Source organism: Acanthaster planci, linkage group LG14 (assembly GCF_054643075.1).
Source record: "Acanthaster planci isolate LZ-2023a linkage group LG14, COTS_SCS, whole genome shotgun sequence".
Taxonomy (NCBI): Eukaryota; Metazoa; Echinodermata; class Asteroidea; order Valvatida; family Acanthasteridae; genus Acanthaster; species Acanthaster planci.
In genome coordinates this window covers 3,593,370-3,615,013 of record NC_141790.1, presented here as the reverse complement: position 1 = coordinate 3,615,013, position 21,644 = coordinate 3,593,370, and the positions used below count along the sequence as shown (strand labels likewise).

The window sequence follows — 21,644 nt, the reverse complement described above, 5'->3', positions numbered from 1 at the left end:
AAAATATGGTCTAGGCCTACTGTAATTAGTTCAAATTGACGTGCGTTGCTGGTGCACACGGCGTGACTGTTGACGTCGTTTTGACGTCAAGGGGTCTTTGTTTCAATATGAAACGGTGAATGTAATCGTAGCGAATGCAAATTAAGCTTAGATTAAATCAAGTTTGCTATTTATTATTGTTCTTTTTAAATTTTGTTAAATTCTTTGGTTCTCATCCCCTACTCCCCCGTCTGTCCCATCCCTCCGCAAATGCTCCACAGTTTGCAATAAGTTTCGGTTAGTGTGAATCCATTTTGCGTGATGCGGAAATGAATTATGCACGTCACAAAATGTCCGTTTCCACTGGACCCTGCATTTAACTCTTAGAATCCATCGGAAAATATTCAAGTGGGATGGAACCAGTATTTCTTTCCGCACATCTTGACATTTCACCTGTCATTCTTTAATTCATGAGTATTTGGGCTAAGTGTAGCAACGGAATCTGTGTCCTGTAGCATTCAGATGACAACTGCTTGATCAATATTGCTACTATATACTGAAACAAGTGTGATGTCAAAACGTGCGGAAAGGAAGCATCAGTTCAATCTGGCTGATTTTGGATTCTTCAATTTAAGTGCAGGGTTCCACAAGAAAAAGCGTAATTTCCCGTTTCGTAATGTGTTTCGTAAATAAGACTGTTACATTGGTGATAATTAAGCTAAGATATTTGCAACTGTATGTGCAAAGTACAAAATTGGCACTCCGATGTAGGCAATCGGGAGTCACATCATCATGATCACTGGCTATTGGTCATTGGCAGGCGACAAGAAAGAGAGAGAGAGAGATGTGTCTGCCTTCAGTTGGCTCGCCACTCAAAGTGGTCCATGCTCAGTGATGATAAATTGAAACGGTCCAACCCGCCATCGGTGATATCCGTCATGCAAAGACGTCTGGGTGTATACAATTTCAAGATAACGATCCCCTCAATTTTGAAGCCCAGTTCTCTACTTTAGTTGGGATATGTTCATTTGGAAGTGGACATAAGGCCCTACTTGGCCTACGACATATCTCGCGATATGTCAAACGTTGTAAGCTATTGGCGCGGAATGGAGGAGATTTATACCGTCTTCATTAGTATGCCATTATCAGAAAGACGACTGTATATGGATAAAACCATTTAGACTTTGTCGATCTCTGCAAGAAATAGGACAAGATGTTGTTAGGCAAGGGAGAACCTCAATAAGCCTGTTCAGAGAGGATTAAAGTTTATACGAAAGAAGGCATCTCGGCTAGGAGGATATTTTTGGAAGGAAAAAACGGGAGGCTGCTGATTACGACTAAAAGGGTATTTTAGAAGGAAAATGGAGGAACTTGGGTTTTTTTGGAGTAGGAAAGTCACGGGACTAACCATTAAGCTTACGAGAATACTTTCAGGAGGAAAATTAAAATAATAAGCATTGCGGCTTTATTATAAGGCAAACAAATTGGGAAACTATCATCAAGGTTAGGAAGATTTTTTTTAGAAGGAAAACAAGGAGGCTAACCATCAAGGTTAAAGGATATTTCTGGATTGAATAAGCTTAAGGTTGTGAGACATAAGGAATACACCAACGCGTCTACGCGTGAATCACAAGGATGATGATGTTCATTCGGCAACATCATTTTGAGATAGTAACTCTTGCAATAAGGATAACAGTTGTGCCACACGATTTTGATAGTAAAAGTTTTATCTGTTTCAAAAATCAAAAGAAATTAAAAGCTTAAGAGATTGAGATATAAGGGTATCCCAAACCTTCATAGCCAATAATATTAGAAGTGTACATTACAGACATTCAACATGAAGTGTGTGCTATCATAAATGTATTTAATGTATTGTGGATCACTAGCGTACGTCATTGCCATAGTAACAAGTATATTTAGAATTTCACATAACTGGCCCCCCTTTTTACCCAAAGTGTATAGGGCATGAGAGGGGAAAACGGACCCATAGTGTTTTACTTAGGTAACTCATTAAATGAAAATGGTTGAATTATTGGTATAACATAAAATTTGTCTTGCCAAAGTTTATTGACAATAAACCTAAATGAAACGTAAAAAATAACAAGTATTGTATTCAAAAGGTCCCAAAACCTAAATGTTTCTTTTAGTAAATTCTCAAGTCTCAAATTTCCACTTTTTTACAGTTGTATGCGAATATTTAGAAACCCTACTCATTGAACGGGAATATGAAGCTTTCTTGATGTTTCATATATATATATATAACTGCTCTTGAAGCGTGTTTCGGAGTTTATACCTCACGTTTAGCTCGGGCATGACTTTATTTTGATCGTCTTAGAAACGTTGGGGAACGGCCTCGCTGACTTAAGGGTTCAACGCGTAAACCTGAAAAGGAGCATGGACGACGTCATATTGAGCCCATTGGGTCCGCATGAGTCGGTCATGGAGGGCTTAAAGTGTGCTTCGTGCCTGTACATCCACTAAACGTAACATGGATTTGGATGCAGATATACATTAACCTAGAAACACAAAGATCATGGGGAGGTGGTTTAAACAGTCCCACATTTGCAGCTGTCCATGAAGTAACCGACAAATGCTTTTATTCAAAAGGTAGGCTTTTTTAAAGATGACTAAGCTCGCTGTGGAATAATTTTATTTCAGACAAGTTGCCATTTTAAAGAAAGAAAAGAGAGCAGGCCCTTTCCAGTGATATGTCCGAAGACGCATTTTTTAAAAGTACTGTTAGTAATTCGCTTTTAAGTCAACGAAGCAAGCAAGCGTTGATACGATGCACACGCGCGCTTTCCACGGACTTTATTATCATTATTATTATTAAACTAGACGCATAAGGTAGAGAAGGAAAAGTGGAAACCCACTATAAGTTGCTACCAGCAACCCCTAAACACCTAAAGCGTCGACAAGGACAAGACAACAACAACAAACGAACAGGAAACAGGTGAATAAGTCAAATGGACCTAAGATACCTGTTGGCCTTAGTCTTAAAGGTATGCACGCTACCAGCTGCACAAGTATCACCATCCAAGGAATTCCAATAGCGAATAGTAGGCCTACAGTTGAAACTGAACGGAAAAGTTTGTCCGTGCAGATCGTAGCATCGCGTAGCTGTAGGCTGAATTAGAGTGTGTCCTGGACGCCGAATTCTGGTGCAATTAAAAGCATGGCGCTGCAACGTTTGATTTGAAATTGAGATCCTAGAATCTTGCTTTTTTTTCTTTGGAAGTTGAGACTCCAGGGTTAGGGTTAGTTGTATAGCACCCCTCCTTGAATTTTGAACACCTTGGTTGCCTCTAACGACTTCACAAAAGACAAATGACTAGCTGTACCGTTAATGTAGCATATATTTGTAGCCAACTACTGTGGACCTCGCACAGATACCGTGCACGATATGGGGCCGATGGGTACCCCCCCACATGTCCAATCCCTTTACTCACTCTAGACTATTGTTACCTAACACATCCCCCTAGAAGTCTGTAAAGAATTCCTGAGATTCCGATCAAACAATGACCAACGCAAAGGCGGGGGGGGGTTCTCTCCGCCCCATATCTTGCATCATATGCTCGCACATCATAGCAATACAATCAAACACATATTAGAAACAGTTAAAAACAGCGTTATTTTTAAAACAATGCAGTTTTAAGTCCCAGACCTTTGTATAATCACTGTAAAATAATATTTCTCGGTCTGACTGATAAAAGTAAGTCCAGCTTATTATCTAAAATGACCAATTTGAATTAGTCGGACCAGCCAATTACTATTTAGAATTAGCCAGACATTCCAACGACTAATGTAAGTCAAATACTAGTCAAATTTGACCAAAGTCAGTCACTGTTGACTAAATATTAGTCCTGTCTTGATTTGATACATCTATGTTATTTGAGCACAAAATGACAAACGTTTGTTTACGGTGATCTTCTTTTTTTTCTTTACTGATAATACAAAGTACATGACCCTTCATAACAATATGTTCCGTGGGCTTAACGTTCCTTAGGTCAACTAGCACGTAAAGGCTTTTCTTTACTACCATTTTTCAAGTCCACAAAATCTCATGTGACATTTCATAGACTACCATATATATATATATATACTGTAACCAAATGCTGTAATCGTTCCGATTGGTGCCATTAGCAGGTCATATGCCTCGTTAAAAACGTTACTTGAGTAACCCTGAAATTGTTTGCGCAACTCTTGAATGTCTCCTGAAAGTTCGACAGATCTGTCAATCTTCCTTGGAGATATCCGACAATTTTTACTATCTCCAGTTCAAATATCTCGGGCTTGTACACGGTAGGCACTCATCTTATTCTTCCAAAGCATTGGATGTGTACCCAGAAAAGGGAAACTGTTGAAACGCGTCATGTTGAAGATTTCTGAGGTGTCCCAAATTATCGAACCTTCATGCATATACTGGGTATATCTGGACTGCCAAGATTATCTCGCTTTTCCGATATGATGTCAAAATGACGAGTAAATCGTGCAGTATTAGACAGCGTGTATCTTTTTCCTCCATGGAACAAGCCATGACTAATGCATAAACATTGAAATAAAAAGACATTATAAAAATACAACAGGCGTGGAATGCCAAATAGACTCAGATACTACATGACAGAACCACAATAGACAGACAGTTTGTTTACATATATAAAAATTGTTTTTATTTTCTACAGTTGCCGTATGCATTTTTATATGATAAAATTTGAACAGCCAAAGAGAAGGAATGTAACGCGACACTGCTTTGACATGACGATATGATGTCTCCACTGAATCGACTGAGTCCACTGAATATGTCAAACAGTCATGGGGATATTGAACCTTGACCGAATTCACAACATGAACGGTCTGAAAATCTCATGTGATTCGATTGCTACCACATTCCTCATTCAAATACAACGACTCCCTCCAGGGAGGGCGTACATGTTTTTCGGCGCATTAGACTGATAAAAAAATGTCCTTTAGAAATCGAAGGAGGGCGATGGTGGTGACCAACAATATTGACACTGTGGTTGGTGCTGTTGTCTCACAAGAAAAGTGTCAATTTAAGCCACTTGATGTTTCAATCATGTAGTTTGAATCGGAGACCACTCTGTGTGCGCAATCGTTTTCTGTGTCTCCAATTTTCACTACCGGCAGCACAAGTTTATTACAAGTTTCGGCATTCTCTGTCATGTGACCGAGTAGAGTGAGGGGAGCAGGTGACATCTGAGTCCTATGTGGAGCTTTCTGATATCCGGCGGTTTTCAAAAATCCTATTAGCCACCGTACGTACCGCAAACGTAATGCATCTTTTTTTTTTCTTTTGTTTTTTGCGGAACAGCGCCAATTAGCCATCTTCATGTCCGTCATGTGTACAGTTTGACTGTCATAATGCGAGTCATGCATCCCATTATGGTAGTTTCTTCAGTCAAACAATTCAGGAGGAGTGTATCCTCCCTATTTTCCCCTTTTGAACCCTTAGAACCTTTGTAAAATGTCTGTCAGTAGCCCTTTCCTGATGAACGCAGTCTTCTGAGGCCCTAGAGGCAGTAGATCGATATGCCACATCTTATATTTTAGGCTACCCCTTATCAAACTTGCACGTGGACAGCGAAAAGTGAAGCCGTAAATGTCCTGATTATGGTAGGGCACATGGTCATCGGCATCGACAGTCACAATCCCCCTTATCGAGTCGAGGCCACATGCACAGAGTAAAGTTTGGAGACAAACGGTAAATCACGCGACCAAGTTGTATTCCATATCGATGTAAATGGACACATCGATGTAATGGGACACAAACACACGCGGACGCTTTTTACCGCGACTGACACAACCACAGACGAGAAAGTCAATAAAAACTGAATCGTGTTCAACTGTGCTGATTCTCAGTGTGAATCGCCAGAGTAGGACCACACAAACACGATTGTAATGTCTTCCCCCCTCTCTCTCTTTGTATCAGTACCAAATTTTTGCCCATTTTCTCCTGGTTCCGACTAAAACATGGCAGTCCAATTATTGTCATCAAAGCATCAGCCTCTAAAACGAAGACCATTGAACTGGAGTTTACCAGTTTGGTTCTCAAACCTGGTACAACCACTAGGAAGGCATGCTATAATAAAACGTTGGGAGTTTCGGACAGCATGATGTGTTTGGTTTGGATGGAGTGACGTCATGCACGTTAATCATCCGCCACTGTTTGCGTCTCGACATCTTGTATGCTGTCATGTGAGCTAGGCTTTCCCTTTTTTTCTAACACCGAATATTATTTTGAGGGTTTTTGAAATAAAATTAAATAAACACTTGTCTTACTACTCCAATCCATATGGACAGAAATAGTTGGATTTGTAGGTTTGTTCCAATGGGTAAAAATTTTCCACTGACGTCTTAGTATTCCTTGTTTTGTTCAAATTCCAATTCTGATGAATATTAATACTAATGATGATGCTGTTAATTATGACGCAAAGTGTTTATACCTTCAAAAGTTTTTGTCTTCAAAAGTGTCGCACATGTGGGGCACACGAGTTTACATCAAATTAAAAAAATACAAACCTTTTTTCAACACGTCCTAAGAATACAGGTGTCCAGCAAACTTTCGTTTTTGAATTTAATCAAATAAAAGCAAAACATACTTGAAAACGAAAATATCATCTACAAGCGCTGGAATGTAAACAGTGTCAAAATAACAGCGAATCAGAAATGCACTTATAGCTGTAATTAATTAAATGCTGTTCGAAGTGGCTGGTAAATATGGCCGCTCGCTCACCACACGGGAATCACCACACCTCACACTTCACGGCAGGATTCATGGGACTTCCGATGGGACATTGGAACGCCTCACTGAATGCTGGCAGGTTTGACAACGACCCGATGACCCTAATCAAGAGGATGACAGGTCAAATTTCGGGGGGTGAGAATTGATAAAAATCCATATCGCTCGACCTCACATCTCTTAAAGTCCTTTTCAGTCTGCCGTATTAGACTCAAGGCTGCCTGCCGAAAATGTCGCTGGAACGTGTCACCGCACACGGAAGTATTGATCCTTGTAGTCGTTTGGATGAACTCTGTACCTGAAGCACAATTTGGATTTGTACACTGATAGGGGCTCGGACCAAAATTTACCCCTCAAAATAACTCACGATGCTGAAGCCCCCCCATTGCACCATTAGGACTGGGAGATCTGGCTATATCAGAGGTAGTACTTTAAACTGCAGGAGTCTTTTATCTTCGTTTTTTCAAAAAAGAGAAAAAGGGGAAAACCTGGGGAGGGCTCAAGCCCCAATTCCCCATGCACATGCCTGGCAAAAGCATCCTGAAATATCTGTCCATTCATTTCATTCATACTTTTCACTCAGCTTCTGCACTTTTTTCAATTCCGTCTTCAGAAAACCCTCTAAAATCATTTTAGCTATTACCTTCTGGTCTAAAAGGGTTATACATTGCAATAAAATAGAAGAAACAAACAACACAAAAAATAGTCTTTGGTTCAAGAACGCTCATGGTCAAAATAAATCAACAGGGTTCCTTTCCGACCATGTCCAATTCAATAGTTTTGTACTATGCACCACTCGTACTTGTACTAAATCGCGGGCTGAAACCAGGGTGAGGCTGCATCCAAATCTGTTGTCTAGAACTAGGTCTAGGTCTTCACTCCATTGAAAGTACGTGGAGACACGTAGACAATAGACCTAGCCGTAGCTCAGGAAGCCCGTTTCGGTCACGGCCTGAATTTCTGGCTAGCTTCAGTTTTTGTTAAGGTTTGCTTCGCCACTTACATGGTCGACCGAGAATGGTGGATCCTGCTCTAACGTTTTTTTATAGCTCACACAGAACGGAACCCTGCTGATTTCTTTCACCCTCGTGCGCTTAGAACGAAACTTTCAAGACGAAAATTCCTTTAATACCAGAAAGTAGCCGCTATAATGATTTTAGAGGGCTTTCCGAAGGCGAAAGTGAAAAACAGTGCAGAACCTGAGAGAAAATGACGTTGAAATTTATGCCCCTGCACGTTTCCAATGGGCCACTCAAGCTTTAGGCCTCCTCATACGCATGCGCACATAAATTATAATTTATTAGTGAACTTGTGTTTTGCTTAAAAGGGGTGGCGAGGAGCATTTTTATCCAAATTATGTATTCTCTGTGCTTACTGCTTCGTTTCTGTCTGCTATAAGAGTGCCACTGTGAAAAGGGATGGGCCCAGCCTGCAGTGGCGTAAGCTTGTGGCAGGAACTGGTGGAATGGGGGATGACTTGCCCGGATGGTGGTCATTGGCCCTTTCGTTTTGGTTTAAATAAAAGAAGGTTTTAGAGACCTGCAAGTGCCAACGAGATGTTGAGATCCAGGAATTTCACTTTAGGTTTCGGCATTTTACTGCCATGATTTTAATGTCCCTGGCTTTTCAGGATGACATTGGAAAACAACCTTCTTTCAGTGACAGTGTGAACCTATTACATTGTTTATACAACTCTGAAGGCATCTTCAAAACTTTGTACGACGCATACTGTGACCATACTCAGCAGCTTAGCTGCTACCCACCTTCCTGTCTAGCGTAACTGGTGGCGCTATTTGACAAGACATTGAATTGTTTTGTTCAAATGGTGACCCGATAGGTAAACATTCCCACGCGCGCAGGAAGAAAGCACACGTAATCGTGACTCTCTGAGAGATGACGGTAGGTATTCTTTTGCATATTTTCGCAGTATTTTTGTGACAAATTATAGGGTAGCCATCACTGTTTAAACCCATCTTTAAAAATCATCGGAAATGTGAGCGAAGTTTATCAGGCTATGTCAGCACACACGTATCTGTTTTACATACAAAGGGTAACATTCCTTTGTTTTCCTTTGGTTAAGGAAACTTGAGGAAAATGCTCCTTTTTCTCTAACTAGGATAACTCCTTCGAGCTGGATTTTTGATGGCGATTCCCTGGACTGTGCCTCTTCATTTTGCCACGATAACCTTGACCCCAAAATGCCTCTTAAACTGTTTTTCAGAGAGGGGAAAAGATTATGTGGACGTGTGCAAGTCCACACTACGCCATCGCACCCTACATTGTGTGGACTTCTTTGCGCAGAGGTGCACTGTATGTATGCCACGCCTGCACACGTATACCTGTACTTCTCGGGCGAATGGCTGTCCCTTTCTAAGTAGATCTTAGCGGCTTCTGGTGTGTAGTAACTGCACCAGGCTTGGCCCATTCCCAGGAAGAATTCCTGGGATGCCGTCAAGTTCAGCGGCAGTGACAGATCGTCTGCTCTGTTCCCCTGCCATCTCTGAAAGGCCAGGTAGGCGATCTTTAGTCCGCCGTTGTCTGCGAAATTCTCATACAGAGTGGTTTCCCCGTTTATCTGATGGTGGCAAAAAAAAAGAAAGAAAGGAGGTTAGAGACTAATTTAACACTTTATAACGCAGTGTCAGTCGCACATAGTACATCCTGTGTTGAAAGGTGCAACAGAAGCTGGTCTCTTCTCAGGTTGATCCTTTAGCTATAAATCAACAGCCTGTCAATGATGGGAAACAAGATTTAAACAAGTTGATTTGGGGAATGGGATCAAATATTGACTGATATGAAAACCCCCAAAATATTACTCAAATCTTTTCCTTCATCGTACCCAATGTCAGTGAGATATGTAGAGACAATTCTGTTCGAGTTGAGCTAAGTTCATACAAACTGTTGGCTGCAAGAATGCACTTAAAACACGGTAGTCGTTCAGCTGATTTATTCTTTTAATATCGAAGTGAGTTCACCCTGGCGTCGGAACTTACTAAGAACAACACCAAAATAAACATTCCTGGTACCCTCTGTCTCTCCAGAGAATATCTAGTGTGAAAACCATGTTGTCGCTCATTGTCACTTACATTTTGCCCATCTATTGCGTACTGTGAAAATTGTCGTACGAGGCAATCCGTTTTCTCCTTGTAGGCTGCCTCTCCCCACAACCAGCTGTTGAGGAGTCCGTCTTTATCGTAGAGTCTTCCCTGCGAGTCAAAGCCGTGAACCAGCTCGTGAGCCATGATCATTCCTATTGCTCCAAAATCCATGGACCTGTGGCAAAAAAACACACTCGGTCCGATAAGATCACTACACATAAGCACGGAAACAAATTGACACGATCAGTTACTAGGCACTAGCATGATAGAGCTCACTCGCAAGGAAGCCTGGCATAGGGCCTACATTTTCGATCCCATTCCTTGAATATTCTTATTAAAACTGCTCAGTCGAGTTGATAGAAATTAGGAATTTAGTTTCTACCTCTGTAGTCTTTTCCTATTAAAAACCAAAAGCAATTATAAACCTCAAACCCGTCAAATAAACTACTAAACCAGAGCAAACCCCAAACGCAATTCACGTCGGACAGAAAACAATTTTAGCGCTTCACACATAAATAAATGTAAGTCTAAATTCCATTGTTTTCTGAGGGCGCTGATGACGATGTCTTGAGTTGCTTTGTGAGTGCAACCTTCGACTTAGGTTTACTAAATGGGCTAATTAAGTTTGGGTATGTACTGTTAACATGTAGCACTCATCGACAAAAAATACTTTCTTCCATGGCGCCAAAGCTGCAGTTACTTTGTCGTACTACGACAGTCTCCTTCATACAAAATGAAAATTCACAAAAGTTTTCAGTTCCGTATGTTTTACTCAAGAAAGTTAATACATTAGCACTGCCTGAATGAATACTCGTTCCATATAGAGTACCGAAGCTGAGTGTGACGTCGTTTTGAACCAGAAAGTACGGTGGAAACGAACGGAGCACGCGCGCATGTTGGTGCGCACGCTGGTTCTCGCGCAAATGCTTTTCACACACTGATGTATACGCGTGACGTAATTACTTCGGTACTCTATACTGGTATCATGCATGCAATTTAAATGTACATGTACTGTACATGTTGCACGTAAAACACCACGAAAGTGACGGTACTGTTGCATGCATTGAATCCGTGTTTTGCATGAAACTAGTCTGCTGAAACATGTAGGAATAATTCCTTTTGTTTGAAATGTGTAGCGATTTAATTTTTATCCCGCTACCAAGAACACAGAAGTGGTTGGAATTTGGGACGTAAGCTGTCAAAATGGAGACTCTCAAAAGTGACAACACTTGCGTCAATCATTTGTAAACAATATATATAAAGCTGTTGATTCTTAAAATTATACAAAAAAACCTGAAGTCGCGATGCCATGTATCGCTCTGAATAATCGTGGCGGGACTATGCATATGAGTCGGGTCCGCACGGGCAACGAACCACAGAACCACATGGACATAAAATTTCTCAAAAATTTGCTTCGCTACATGAGTGTATCGTCTCTTGTGAGAGCAGTGCAACTCGAAATAACGTCATTAAAACATTGAATACATACACAGAAAATATAAAATCATGTTCGTAGATCAAATCTGCTGCTAATTCCCTTCTCCGCCAATGTTTATTTGACATGTTTACGAACGTCACACTCGATAACTAAAGGGAGCCCTCTGCCTGATTCAGTGCGCGCACGCACACACACAGCCCGGCCATAAACTGGTCCTTTATTGCAATCGTAGCACTGTGTCGCGGGTGGGGCACCAGTCGGACCTAAGCGCCGTGTGCTTTTCACCTCTGCAAAGTTGTTGATCGAATTGCCGAACGATTAAGGTTTCCTTCAAAAAGTGGTAGTAAGTAAGCAGAGAAACAAAGAAAGAATATCACAAGCGGTTCTTAAGACAGTTTTTATCTTAAAAAGAGCTTCGTATTTCCTTCACGATAGCGCAAAAGTCCAACCATCCAAACGGAAAAATTGAAACACACAGTGTGACATCATCCCAAATTAACCCCGTGTTATGTTATGCAACCGCCAACATGATTTTTAATGGACAATTAAACAATGCAAATAATCTCGTCTAGTCGCAACTATTTATTGATTCACTACTCGCCCACACCTACTGGTATGCGACACCCTATACCAGGCGTTTGTACAATAGTGAAGAGATACAGATATTTCTATATGTGTTCATCTGTCGTTTAGTAAAAACCTGCTGAAGGACAGTCGTGCAAGCAATGGCTTTGCAGTGATGGTTCATGTTTGGAGGGGGGGGCGACCTATACCCAGCTCTCGTAATGACTTACGCCGGCAGATCATTGCTGAAGAACGGTGGTTGCAGAATGCCGGCAGGAAACACCAGCTCGTTGCGCGAATAGTCGTAATATGCGTTCACCTTACCTGGGCTGACGTCCCATCTAGAAGAAAAAAAAATCAGATCTACAAAGAAGAGAACATTTCTTACCAAATGTTAGGAAAGTTTCCTGATGTTTGAGATGCATCCGGTTCGTAAGTGTGTGTCACTTCAATTTAAACCACGCCCACTACACATTGAGCTATATGGAACTATGGGACCGGAAGTTGACGAGCAACTTGGGTGTTCATCCAATGGAAGCTTGCGATCATTGGTGCGTGCACATGTTTGACTAAGTCATTTACGAACCGGATACCAGTTCCTCAAGACCTCCATGGAGTTCATTCAAGCATACTACTTGATTGATTGGTGGCATTAATTACTTGGTTTTAGGGGAGCCAAGTCTAAAATACATCACCTGCTCTTGTCCACCGGAAAATCGAGACTTTTTGAGACGTTTACAAGTAAGAAACGTTTGTAGTTAGCTTGATTTTGAAGAGCGTTATCCGCCGATACATAGAGCTGTTAAAAAATCAGAACGAAATACTCGCCAGTAAATAGATTAGGAAAATCACATGAATTATCCAAGATCAACCTTGTTTATCATAGACTCCAACTGACATCCCTGATGTGTTCGATTCGATACTGGATGATCAAGAAGCTGTGCTGAAAACGGCTGGAAATGATTGGTCAGGAGACTAGTCACAGAGACTTGTGTTGGACTCGACTTGACACACTGATTCGACATGGGTCTATAGAGAGTTGTAGACCGTCGAAATCTTTGGCGATGCCTTTACCTTATTTATACTCTTAATGCTTGCTCATAAAGATGCTAACATAATTTATCGTTTTGAGCAATGCGACAACATGGATATGATATGATTTTGAGGAAGACCCCACAACAGGATGATCTCCCTAATAGCGAGACATTTGAACAAAGAACTTCCATTATGAATCCTTGTATCAAAACGTTTCTTTTCCGAGGAGCAGTTCATAACATGGCAACGTTTGTCCCCACAGCAATTAAAAAGGTAAGCCCCAATGTTTGTAACCGAAAATATCTCCCTCCAGCTCACGAGTCGAGATAGGTATTTAACTATTTGCGGCTATAGCTTTTTGAAAATGGTGAACATCCGTAGAGAGAAATCGATGCGATTCTAAGGGTTGATCAGTGTTGAAATGGTCGTGGCATCCCGTGTACAAGGAAAAGATAGGGGAGTTTAATTCCATATTTGGTCGTGAAAGTGTGGACAAGGCGCACTGAATTACAGCGTCGATTCCAGTAGCGTAATTAGCAAGGAATTTCTGAATTTAACCTGAAAGTAACTTAACCGTGCTTGTAGATAAGTTTTTTACACTTTAAGTAGAGAAAAGGACTTATGTTGGGGGCACTTGCCCCATGCCCTCCTAGAAACGCGACTGCGTGGGTGTTGGTGCGCGATTTCGACCTTTCTCCTCGGATAATGTAACACCTGTGGACTTCCCTTGTGTTGAGATAGAGGGTGTAGCGGTATCGTGAATCCGAACTATTTATTACGGGACCTCTGGGCCCTGCATCCACGAGGAGATCATTTATCTGACTGCATTTTCTAAGCGAAGGGGCCATTAGTAACACTCCTTGAGAAAGTCAACCCTTACGTCATTAGGCTTACCAATCAAGAGAAAAGTCCATTTACGTGACAAAGTATGCACCAAATATGTTACATTTAGAGCTTAGTTCAGAAATTTTAAGTAAGATTTGAAGCTTTGCATGGTGGGAGTGTTAAACAAAAAAGGTTTGCGGGTACACCATGTGGGAAATATCTCTTTTGTGAAGAGATGTGGTTCTAAAAGGAACCTGTGAGAGCAGGTCTCGACGTTTCGGCCAGTGTACTCTGGCCTTCCTCAGGAGAGTACACTGGCCGAAACGTCGAGACCTGTTCTCACCGGTTCTTTTTAGAACCACACCTCTTCACAAAAGAGATATTTCCCACATCGTGTACCCGCAAACCTTTTTTGTTCAGAAATCTTGTTCACAAGGAACCCATCCAGCTTTGAGAACTCGCGCCAAACACTGAACAGCACTATGCAATTATTAGGAATACACTTTTATGAGTACCACAAACATTCAAATGTTCTACTTACATTTTCGAAGTGTTTATCCAACTGTGCTGGGTCCAGAATCCAGTCTGGAAAGCCAATCTTCACGATCATGGCTCTAGCCTTCTCCCCAGTAATGACCTTAGCCTTCTTGTCCAACCAGCGAACCCGTGGTAAGTTCTCAAGGAAGGCAGCCTGTATGTATCCCAGTATATCCTCTGTCTACTCAAAAGGAGGTTCAATTAAGTGCAATCATTACTATTTTATTCACACTGATGGCAGGGTTCTCATTGTGTGACTCCTGTGATTAAAAAAAAAAGTCCACACGTCTTGGCACGAAACTCTGCTTATCGTTTATATATGGAGGACCAGACAGTGCCCAATCTGCAACACCATGGCGGTCTTGATGATGCCACCGAGGAGTTAAGACATGGCGGCATGGCGTCCATTGTGGTCCACCCAACCTGCCTTTGTCATAAATGACTTGTTCCTCGCGAAGGAGTTACTTTGAGACCATTGCAGATGTCTTATACAAAGTTGGCCATTCTGTTTTATAACCTCATCCATCTCGTCCCTACTAGCTCCAACGCGAGCTCTTAGATCCTAGTTTTTCGCTAGCTCTTAGATCGCTGTTTTTCTCCAGGATGCATGACGTAATTTCTTTGAGCCCTCATTGGATAGAATTCATTCGGTCAAAAGCACACGTCAACACTTCCTTGTACCATGATCCATGCGCACGGTATAAGCCTGCGTTTATATCGTAGCTTGTGGCCCGGTAGTGCTCTGTGTATCATTATATTACACTTCCTTGACAAAACGTAGCCTATTGCATCCCCCTAAATAAGGCAGCGGAGACAAGCGAACCCCACTCCACTGCATCATTTTGACACAATTACAAGCATTTTTTCTGTCGTGTCGCCAGAGAGGCTATGTACGACATCCCTTAAAGGCCACCCTAATTAAAACGATACTTTTAAGCGTACAGACCTTTCGCTTTGCAGCCTCGGAGAACTTCTCCTCAACAAAGAGGGCGCCCGTCACATAACCAAACGTTCGGTCGACCTCCTTCAAGCACTGGTCGAGGAGCGTCGGCCGCTTGGTGGCCCCCGTAAGCACGTTGATGTACTTCTTATGTGCGTCCTGAAACGGTTCAGGGAGGTACTTGATGTAACTCCCCGTCATGAAGAGCAAGCTGTAATCTTCCAGTACCCTGGAGTAGAAATTACTCAGGACGTAAGAGAAGACTACAGACGCAAGAGCCGATCAAAATAATCCAATTTTCCTAAAATCGGAAAACGCACCATTCTACGGAAACGTGTAAGGGCCACTTGCATTTTTTGGAGTTTCTATCTCTCGCTGCGATATAGTAACTCGCCACAGCGAGATAGATACACGAAATGTTTTGTACGTGGCCCTTATATGCCACCGTACCATTTCTAATTTTAAATTCTTCTCTCAGAACGGCCCACATTTAAACAAAAATTCTAAAAGTTTCTCAAGATATGATGAAAATGTACAATGGTCAGCAAAAGAAACCTGCCACTTCTGTCAAAGACCACACATAAAATTCACTCCATGGAAATAAACAATGTTTGTACACAGGTATGCTACAATACTCCTTACTAATCACATGCCCAAAAGCAAGTGATTATCTTTGTAACAAAGAAGAAATTGACATGCACAGCAACTTGGTTACTTAATCAAAAGTCACACATAAAAGCACTCTCCTTCAAGCAAAAATGACCCATGAATGGACATTTTAAACAACCAATGACAAAAAGAACACATGTTTTGTCAAAATGATGTGCGTGAGTGGCTTCTGTATAGGGATGCCATCCTTACTGACAATGCATACACATTATTGAAAAGTAATGATTGTGACTTCTTTATTTGGTCCTGTGACATTGATTCCTGCATAAAACTTAAGGCTCATTCTGTGACTTTTGATTCAGTAACCAAGATGCTGTGCATGTCAATTTCTTTCAGCACCCCTCCCCAAGTATTGTTACCATTTTCCTCACATAGCACAAATCCGACGGGCCCTAGTTGTCCTCATGGACGTCTACTACGTGAGGTAACCTGACGGGCAAAGACATTTCAGGAAACATACGTTTTCCGTGGAGGCGGGGGATTTTTGAATTTGAGTATTTCTATTGGCCATTTCATTTACGCAAGAATTTTGAGAGACTTCGAAAGCGGGCGCGTTTCCGCACACATCTGTGTAAATTAAACGTAAGTCAAAAATCACGCGACTGAAAATCCTTTATTAAAGATTAATGAGAACGCCTTTCCGAAATGGATTGCGCCCCCGTAATTTTCCACAGTGGTGTCTTCCTTTCAGCGCGTTGCTAGAAAAGCAGTTCACATGCAAAAGGTCCATAGCGCATATAGGCGTCACCCGTGGCCACGTGTGTTTTTTGACCAAATATTTCTATACAAAGGAGTTGCCAGTTGGGATGTTGTAACCTTATATTTTTGTAAGCGTGGTGTCGCTCCCTAGGCCTAATTCCTTAATTCTTTTGGGTATGGTGTGGGCTCCCCAATTCAATTCTGATTCTCAAGAAAGGCATTTCCGGATTATTGTGGGTGGGTGGATGGAGGAGGGGCTCCACTTAGTAGCAGCATAGAGGATGGTAGCAGCATCCGCGTGTAGGATTATCTTCTGCCCTTTGACCCAACCAGGCACGACACATTAATACGTCGTCCTCCGTGGATAAAAGTGTGTGTTTACACCTCCTCCAGCGAGAAGTGATTAAAATATAGTTGAGCATTGTAACTTCGTTTTTCAGAAAACAAACAAACAAACAAACAACAAACAAATAAACCGGAAGAGGGGGCCCACAAGCCCCTACCCCTTCCCCCTTCGGTGCGCCACTGCTCCCCGCCAAACATATCTGACCCCTGAATTTTGGTTCTGGATCCGCCATTTTACTGCACCTGTCCGGAGTGTCTCTGAGCAGGTCATTCAGCTTCCGGAAGTAGGCTGGGGTGTAGACCAGGACTTCCCGATCGCTGCCTATATCCCGGCCGAAAGCACGCCTCACGTAGCCCAGCAGATCGAAGTCCGGCATCATGTCCGCAAATTTCTGCAGGGACATCTTGTTGTAAATGGTGAGAGGATCTTGCAGTTTTGGGAACGGGACAAATAACTGTAATGCCACAAATCCAAAAAACAAAGGGTTGGATGTGGAAGACATTGTCTTACTGATAAACTGCAATACTTTCATGATGGTGTTATTATTTTGAACCACCATGACATATATTTTGCGCAACCATATACTTCTGCTTATACGAGTCTCATATCCTTCTGACATCTTACTAAAAAGATATTTCTGACTTTCCTGACATATGACACCAAGGTGTCTTAATTTGTAAGCAAATTTTCGTGAAGAAATAGCTTCTAAACCGAGGTCACTTCTTTGGATGATGCACATTTAATCATAAAGTTGCGATTTGAAATTAGCTGAAATTAAGACAGCACTCAAGTTCCTTTTAATCAGATGGACATGAGAAAACTCTCGGACAAACGGTTTCATTCAGCCTCACCCTGCTCATTGCTCTCTCGAACTCCACAATGTCCTCCATCCGGGACCTCGCGTCCACCCGTGTCTCGACAAGTTCCCTGGGACTGCGGGGGTCACGGAGCAAGGTCATCATCGTGACGCCTAGGTCAACAAAAGCGTCGAGCACTGCACGTTTCTGAAGAGTAACACAGCTTAACAGTGATTATGAGGGGAATATAATTATGACAGAACTGGTAAACAGTACTACCATCACATCATGAAGTATCTCACTTGTGAAAATGTTGAAATTATTGAACTGCCAACTAACCAAACGATGGCTTCGAAGCAGGTTTAAAGTGGCCCTCAGACTATGGTCTATAGGATCGCACCAGGATCTCGCAAAACCCTCTGTGACCCATGTAGACTTTTAACTTAAAAATCGGTATTCTTTTCGTGACATTCCTTTTGAAGAAGCGCCGTAAAATCACTTCAGTATTTTTTTACAACTCCATCGGCGACAAATCTCGCTTTAAGCTACGAAGGCCCGTAAATGTCATCCAAAACTTTAAAAAAAATAAATAAATAAAATAACCTGTGGTGAATTCTAAGAAAAAGTGTAGATTATGAATTTTGGTTGCACTGTTTTTGAGATTTTAAAAATACAGGGAAAGTTTACCCTGTGAACGTTCTGACACTCCACCAGTGGACAGCCATGTGAGCCATCCGCTGCCAAACACGAGAAAAATCAGCGGATTATGCTTTGACAATAATGACGCTTGTCAAAAATGGGAACAAAGTGGGGTCAAATAGATTGATAGAAAAACGATCTCTTAATTAAAGTAACTGTATTTTAGCAACTTATAAAACTTACTGATTCCTCGTAATACCTAGGTTGGTGGAGGCTCAGGCCGTATTGCTGAAACTGAGAAAATACAAAAAATAATGCTTACCAAGCGAACTTATTATGCGTTTCGGAAAATAAGACGCGAGAGATATCGCGGTTTAAATAGGCTGAGTTTGCGGAACTCACTTTGACGATATTCAGACTGGAGTTTTTGTCGTCTGGGCCGATGTCCATGGCAAACAGCAGCTGGATGCCAATCTTGTACAGCTCGGCCAACCGATAGGTGAGACGGGAAATGTCGCCCTCAACGGCGCTGCCGCGTTCCTGCAGGAGATTCCATCCACCGACGGAATCTATGAGCTGAAAGGGAAAGGAAAGGAAACTCCCTCAGGGATTGCAGGAGAGGCAGTTCAAGGTGCCGTATTGGAAAATGACATGCCAAGCGGGATCCAGGGTAACGACTTCAGTATTACACAGCTGTCAATAGGCAGTTGTATGCTGAGCCATTTGAACAAGTGCGCCAGACCTTTTCCTAACCATCCAGACCTATAATTCGCAGCAGATGGGAATACCACTTTAAGAAGTCCGATGAAACTACCAGAGAACCAGACCCACATCGGTTAATCGGCGGATGGAGGCTGAGGCAAGACTTCAAGAACTACTATACAGTGACTTAAACAGGCAGCCATTTGTGTACGTAGTTTTGAAGGGTTCCAACGCCCCCCCCCCAAATTGACACCACTCCAGGCAAAGAGCTGAGGAAAACTCTTTGACTGTGTATTGAAGCTAGCCGTTAAAATTGCTGAGAGGGCACAGAATAAATACAAAGTAACGGGCGACTCAAGGGAGTCTGCTTTGAATAATATCCAAGATCTCACTTGCAACAGTGGGTCGAAACCATTCTCCGCTTTGAATGTCTGGTTCATGCAAGTCTGAAAATAGGTCTTGGCCTTCACCAGAGCCTCGCTTCTAACTCCTTTGTAATCGTAGCCATCTTGCTCCAGGAACTATCAAGTAATAAAGACACAAGTAAAACAAGATTTACAAACGGTATTCCTGTTCAAAGACGGTGTGAAAATTTTGAATCTGAAGCATTTGAGAAAATCATGAACAATCTTTGGCCGAGCTAAATTTCCCTATTGTTGAGGCTAGAAGTGATTAAAAGCAGTTCATTTCCTGTGCAATCTTTTTGGCATCTCGTTTCATTTGCCTTAAGGGGCGTGGCTATGCATTTGTAATCAGTTAAACACAAAGGTAAAAGTCCAACTGCTATTCTTGTACCTTCTGCACAAGTTTGTGATTCCGATGTTGAGTTTGCCGAATGGGCGTCCATCTGGTCTCGCCTTCGGGAATCTCCGACACCTTGGCAAAATTACCACAGGCGAACTGGTAGAAATCCTGGCACGGGTCGGCGTCCAGATCCATCACACGCAGAATGTCGGCGGTAGTCTGGATGCAGCGCGGTTGTAGGCATAACGGCTGTATGTGGAGTGGTTGAACAACACAAAGCAACAAATAAGTACAGATTAATGATTATCTATTCAAAATATCACCAACTGTCCGGGTTAGGTTTTGGCGGCAATATATGCATTCAGTATAATAAACCGTAATCATTTTCGATGGTCCTACAGGAAGCAGTTTTTTTCACTCACACTTCGTAATACTGAGTAAATTGTTTTTGAGACGCAAAACCACACGGCGGAATTTTCGCCATTTTATGTACAATCTCATTATCAGTCCATAGAGATGCTATTTGAAGTCTGCCATTTTAAATACCTTTGTGACTCAGGGGGATCCAAAGGTTGATTTTTAACTCGCAAGTCCAGAAGTTAATTACTTGTATAAAACAATGTGCCAAAAGGCACTCACAGTTTGACTAAGACTATATGCGGGTTTTTATCATGAGAATAACTGGCATTTGACACACTTTAGCAATACTTTAAAGATAAGCGTAAGGTGAAACGCATATTTATGTTTTACAGTTTTACGGAATAAAATGTATACTAGCAAATTGGTGTACACAATACGTATATAAGCATTCTTCACTTGAAGCACATAGCACTTGAGGGGAACGTGGAAAGTATTCTATGCCTTAAAATGAAAGGAAAAAAGAAGGAGCGAGGAAGGATAACTTACCCCTTTGGGCCCGTTGCAGGGGAGACCATTCGCTGTTTCAAGAAGTAGAATCAGGATCAGAAAGTTGCTCACGGTAAAAACTTCCATTTTTTTTAGTGTTTGGAGATAGGCCGCGCCTTTGTACCCTCACTGTCCGAGCTCTGTGAGCAGAGTGCCTCAGCAGTTCCTGAATAGACATGTACATGGTTACATGTTCATGTACTGTACATGTGTACACGTATATTTTCTCCTCTCCAGTCACGTCTAGTGACTGTACGAACGAAGGTTCTTGGCCTGCTCAATCACATTAAACAAGCCAGGGTCCTGATGGTCCCCCTTGGACCTTCGTTGACCCCCAGGAGGCAATCTGGGGCATGCTTAAACATGCAGACTGAATCTAGAGTGAGAATGCAGGGAAGGTCCCGTACAAGGAAAGGGCATGAGCATAGCTGCAGATGAGAGCATCCCCCTGCAATCCTATTGTCGCCCACGGCCGGCAGTTTACATTTTTTTCTCTCTCTCTTTTCTTTTCAAAACTCTTGTATTCTGACAGGTGAGTTAGAGTTGCACTGAATATCTTCGGTTATTGAAGTGTATAACAGTTTACCCTTTTAATAGTTGTTGATCTCGTCAGAATCTTTCATCGCGTATTTTGGGGTGAATTCGGCTCAGAACCAGATGTTCAATCAGAGAATATGCTTAAGGTCGGGTAAGAAGAACTTCTTCTAGTGACCTTGGGGAAAGGCTCCGAGTCTGTTACCAATTTGTACAACGCCACATGTAGTCGAGTCCTTTTCCCAAGTCCATATACAAGGTGTATCCCGTAGAGCGTCGGAAATGTGACGCTGTACGTGGGTTGAGAAGAGTCGCAAAATGCTCGGAGAAGGACCCAGACATGAACTCGGCACGTGACCAAGTCCATTTTCAAGGTACGTATGTGTGTCTTCTTGCGGACATGCCGTCTGCCACGAAATAAGGGTGGATCCGTGG

At 42.1% G+C, this 21,644-nt stretch overlaps 1 protein-coding gene across 2 annotated transcripts; it reads right to left on the bottom strand.

Annotated features, from left to right (window-relative positions):
• Positions 1–4,622: 4,622 nt before the first annotated feature.
• Positions 4,623–21,454, bottom strand: LOC110986985 (endothelin-converting enzyme homolog). Of its 2 annotated transcripts, XM_022249355.2 has the most exons (14): positions 20,676–21,445; positions 19,821–20,018; positions 19,418–19,546; positions 18,726–18,899; positions 18,567–18,617; positions 17,739–17,891; positions 17,130–17,341; positions 15,180–15,402; positions 14,238–14,414; positions 12,532–12,635; positions 12,067–12,177; positions 9,823–10,009; positions 9,076–9,311; positions 4,623–6,840 (listed from the first exon to the last, which is right to left on the bottom strand). In XM_022249355.2, the coding sequence occupies exons 1-14, from the start codon at positions 20,760–20,762 to the stop codon at positions 6,741–6,743; spliced, it is 2,142 nt and encodes a 713-aa protein (XP_022105047.2). In that variant the 5' UTR covers positions 20,763–21,445; the 3' UTR covers positions 4,623–6,740. The 2 variants fall into 2 exon arrangements, with proteins under 2 accessions (XP_022105047.2, XP_087001422.1); XM_087145296.1 differs by lacking the exon at positions 12,067–12,177 and having other exon boundaries at positions 20,676–21,454.
• Positions 21,455–21,644: the final 190 nt, after the last annotated feature.

Excerpts from the sequence above, each read along its gene's own strand:
- LOC110986985 (XM_022249355.2), bottom strand. The coding sequence starts at position 20,762 with ATGGAAGTTTTTACCGTGAGCAACTTTCTGATCCTGATTCTACTTCTT. Across the intron at positions 19,547-19,820 it reads ATCACAAACTTGTGCAGAAG|TTCCTGGAGCAAGATGGCTA; the intron begins GTACAAGAATAG and ends ATTACTTGATAG. Across the intron at positions 10,010-12,066 it reads TTCAGCAATGATCTGCCGGC|GTCCATGGATTTTGGAGCAA; the intron begins GTAAGTCATTAC and ends TTTTTGCCACAG.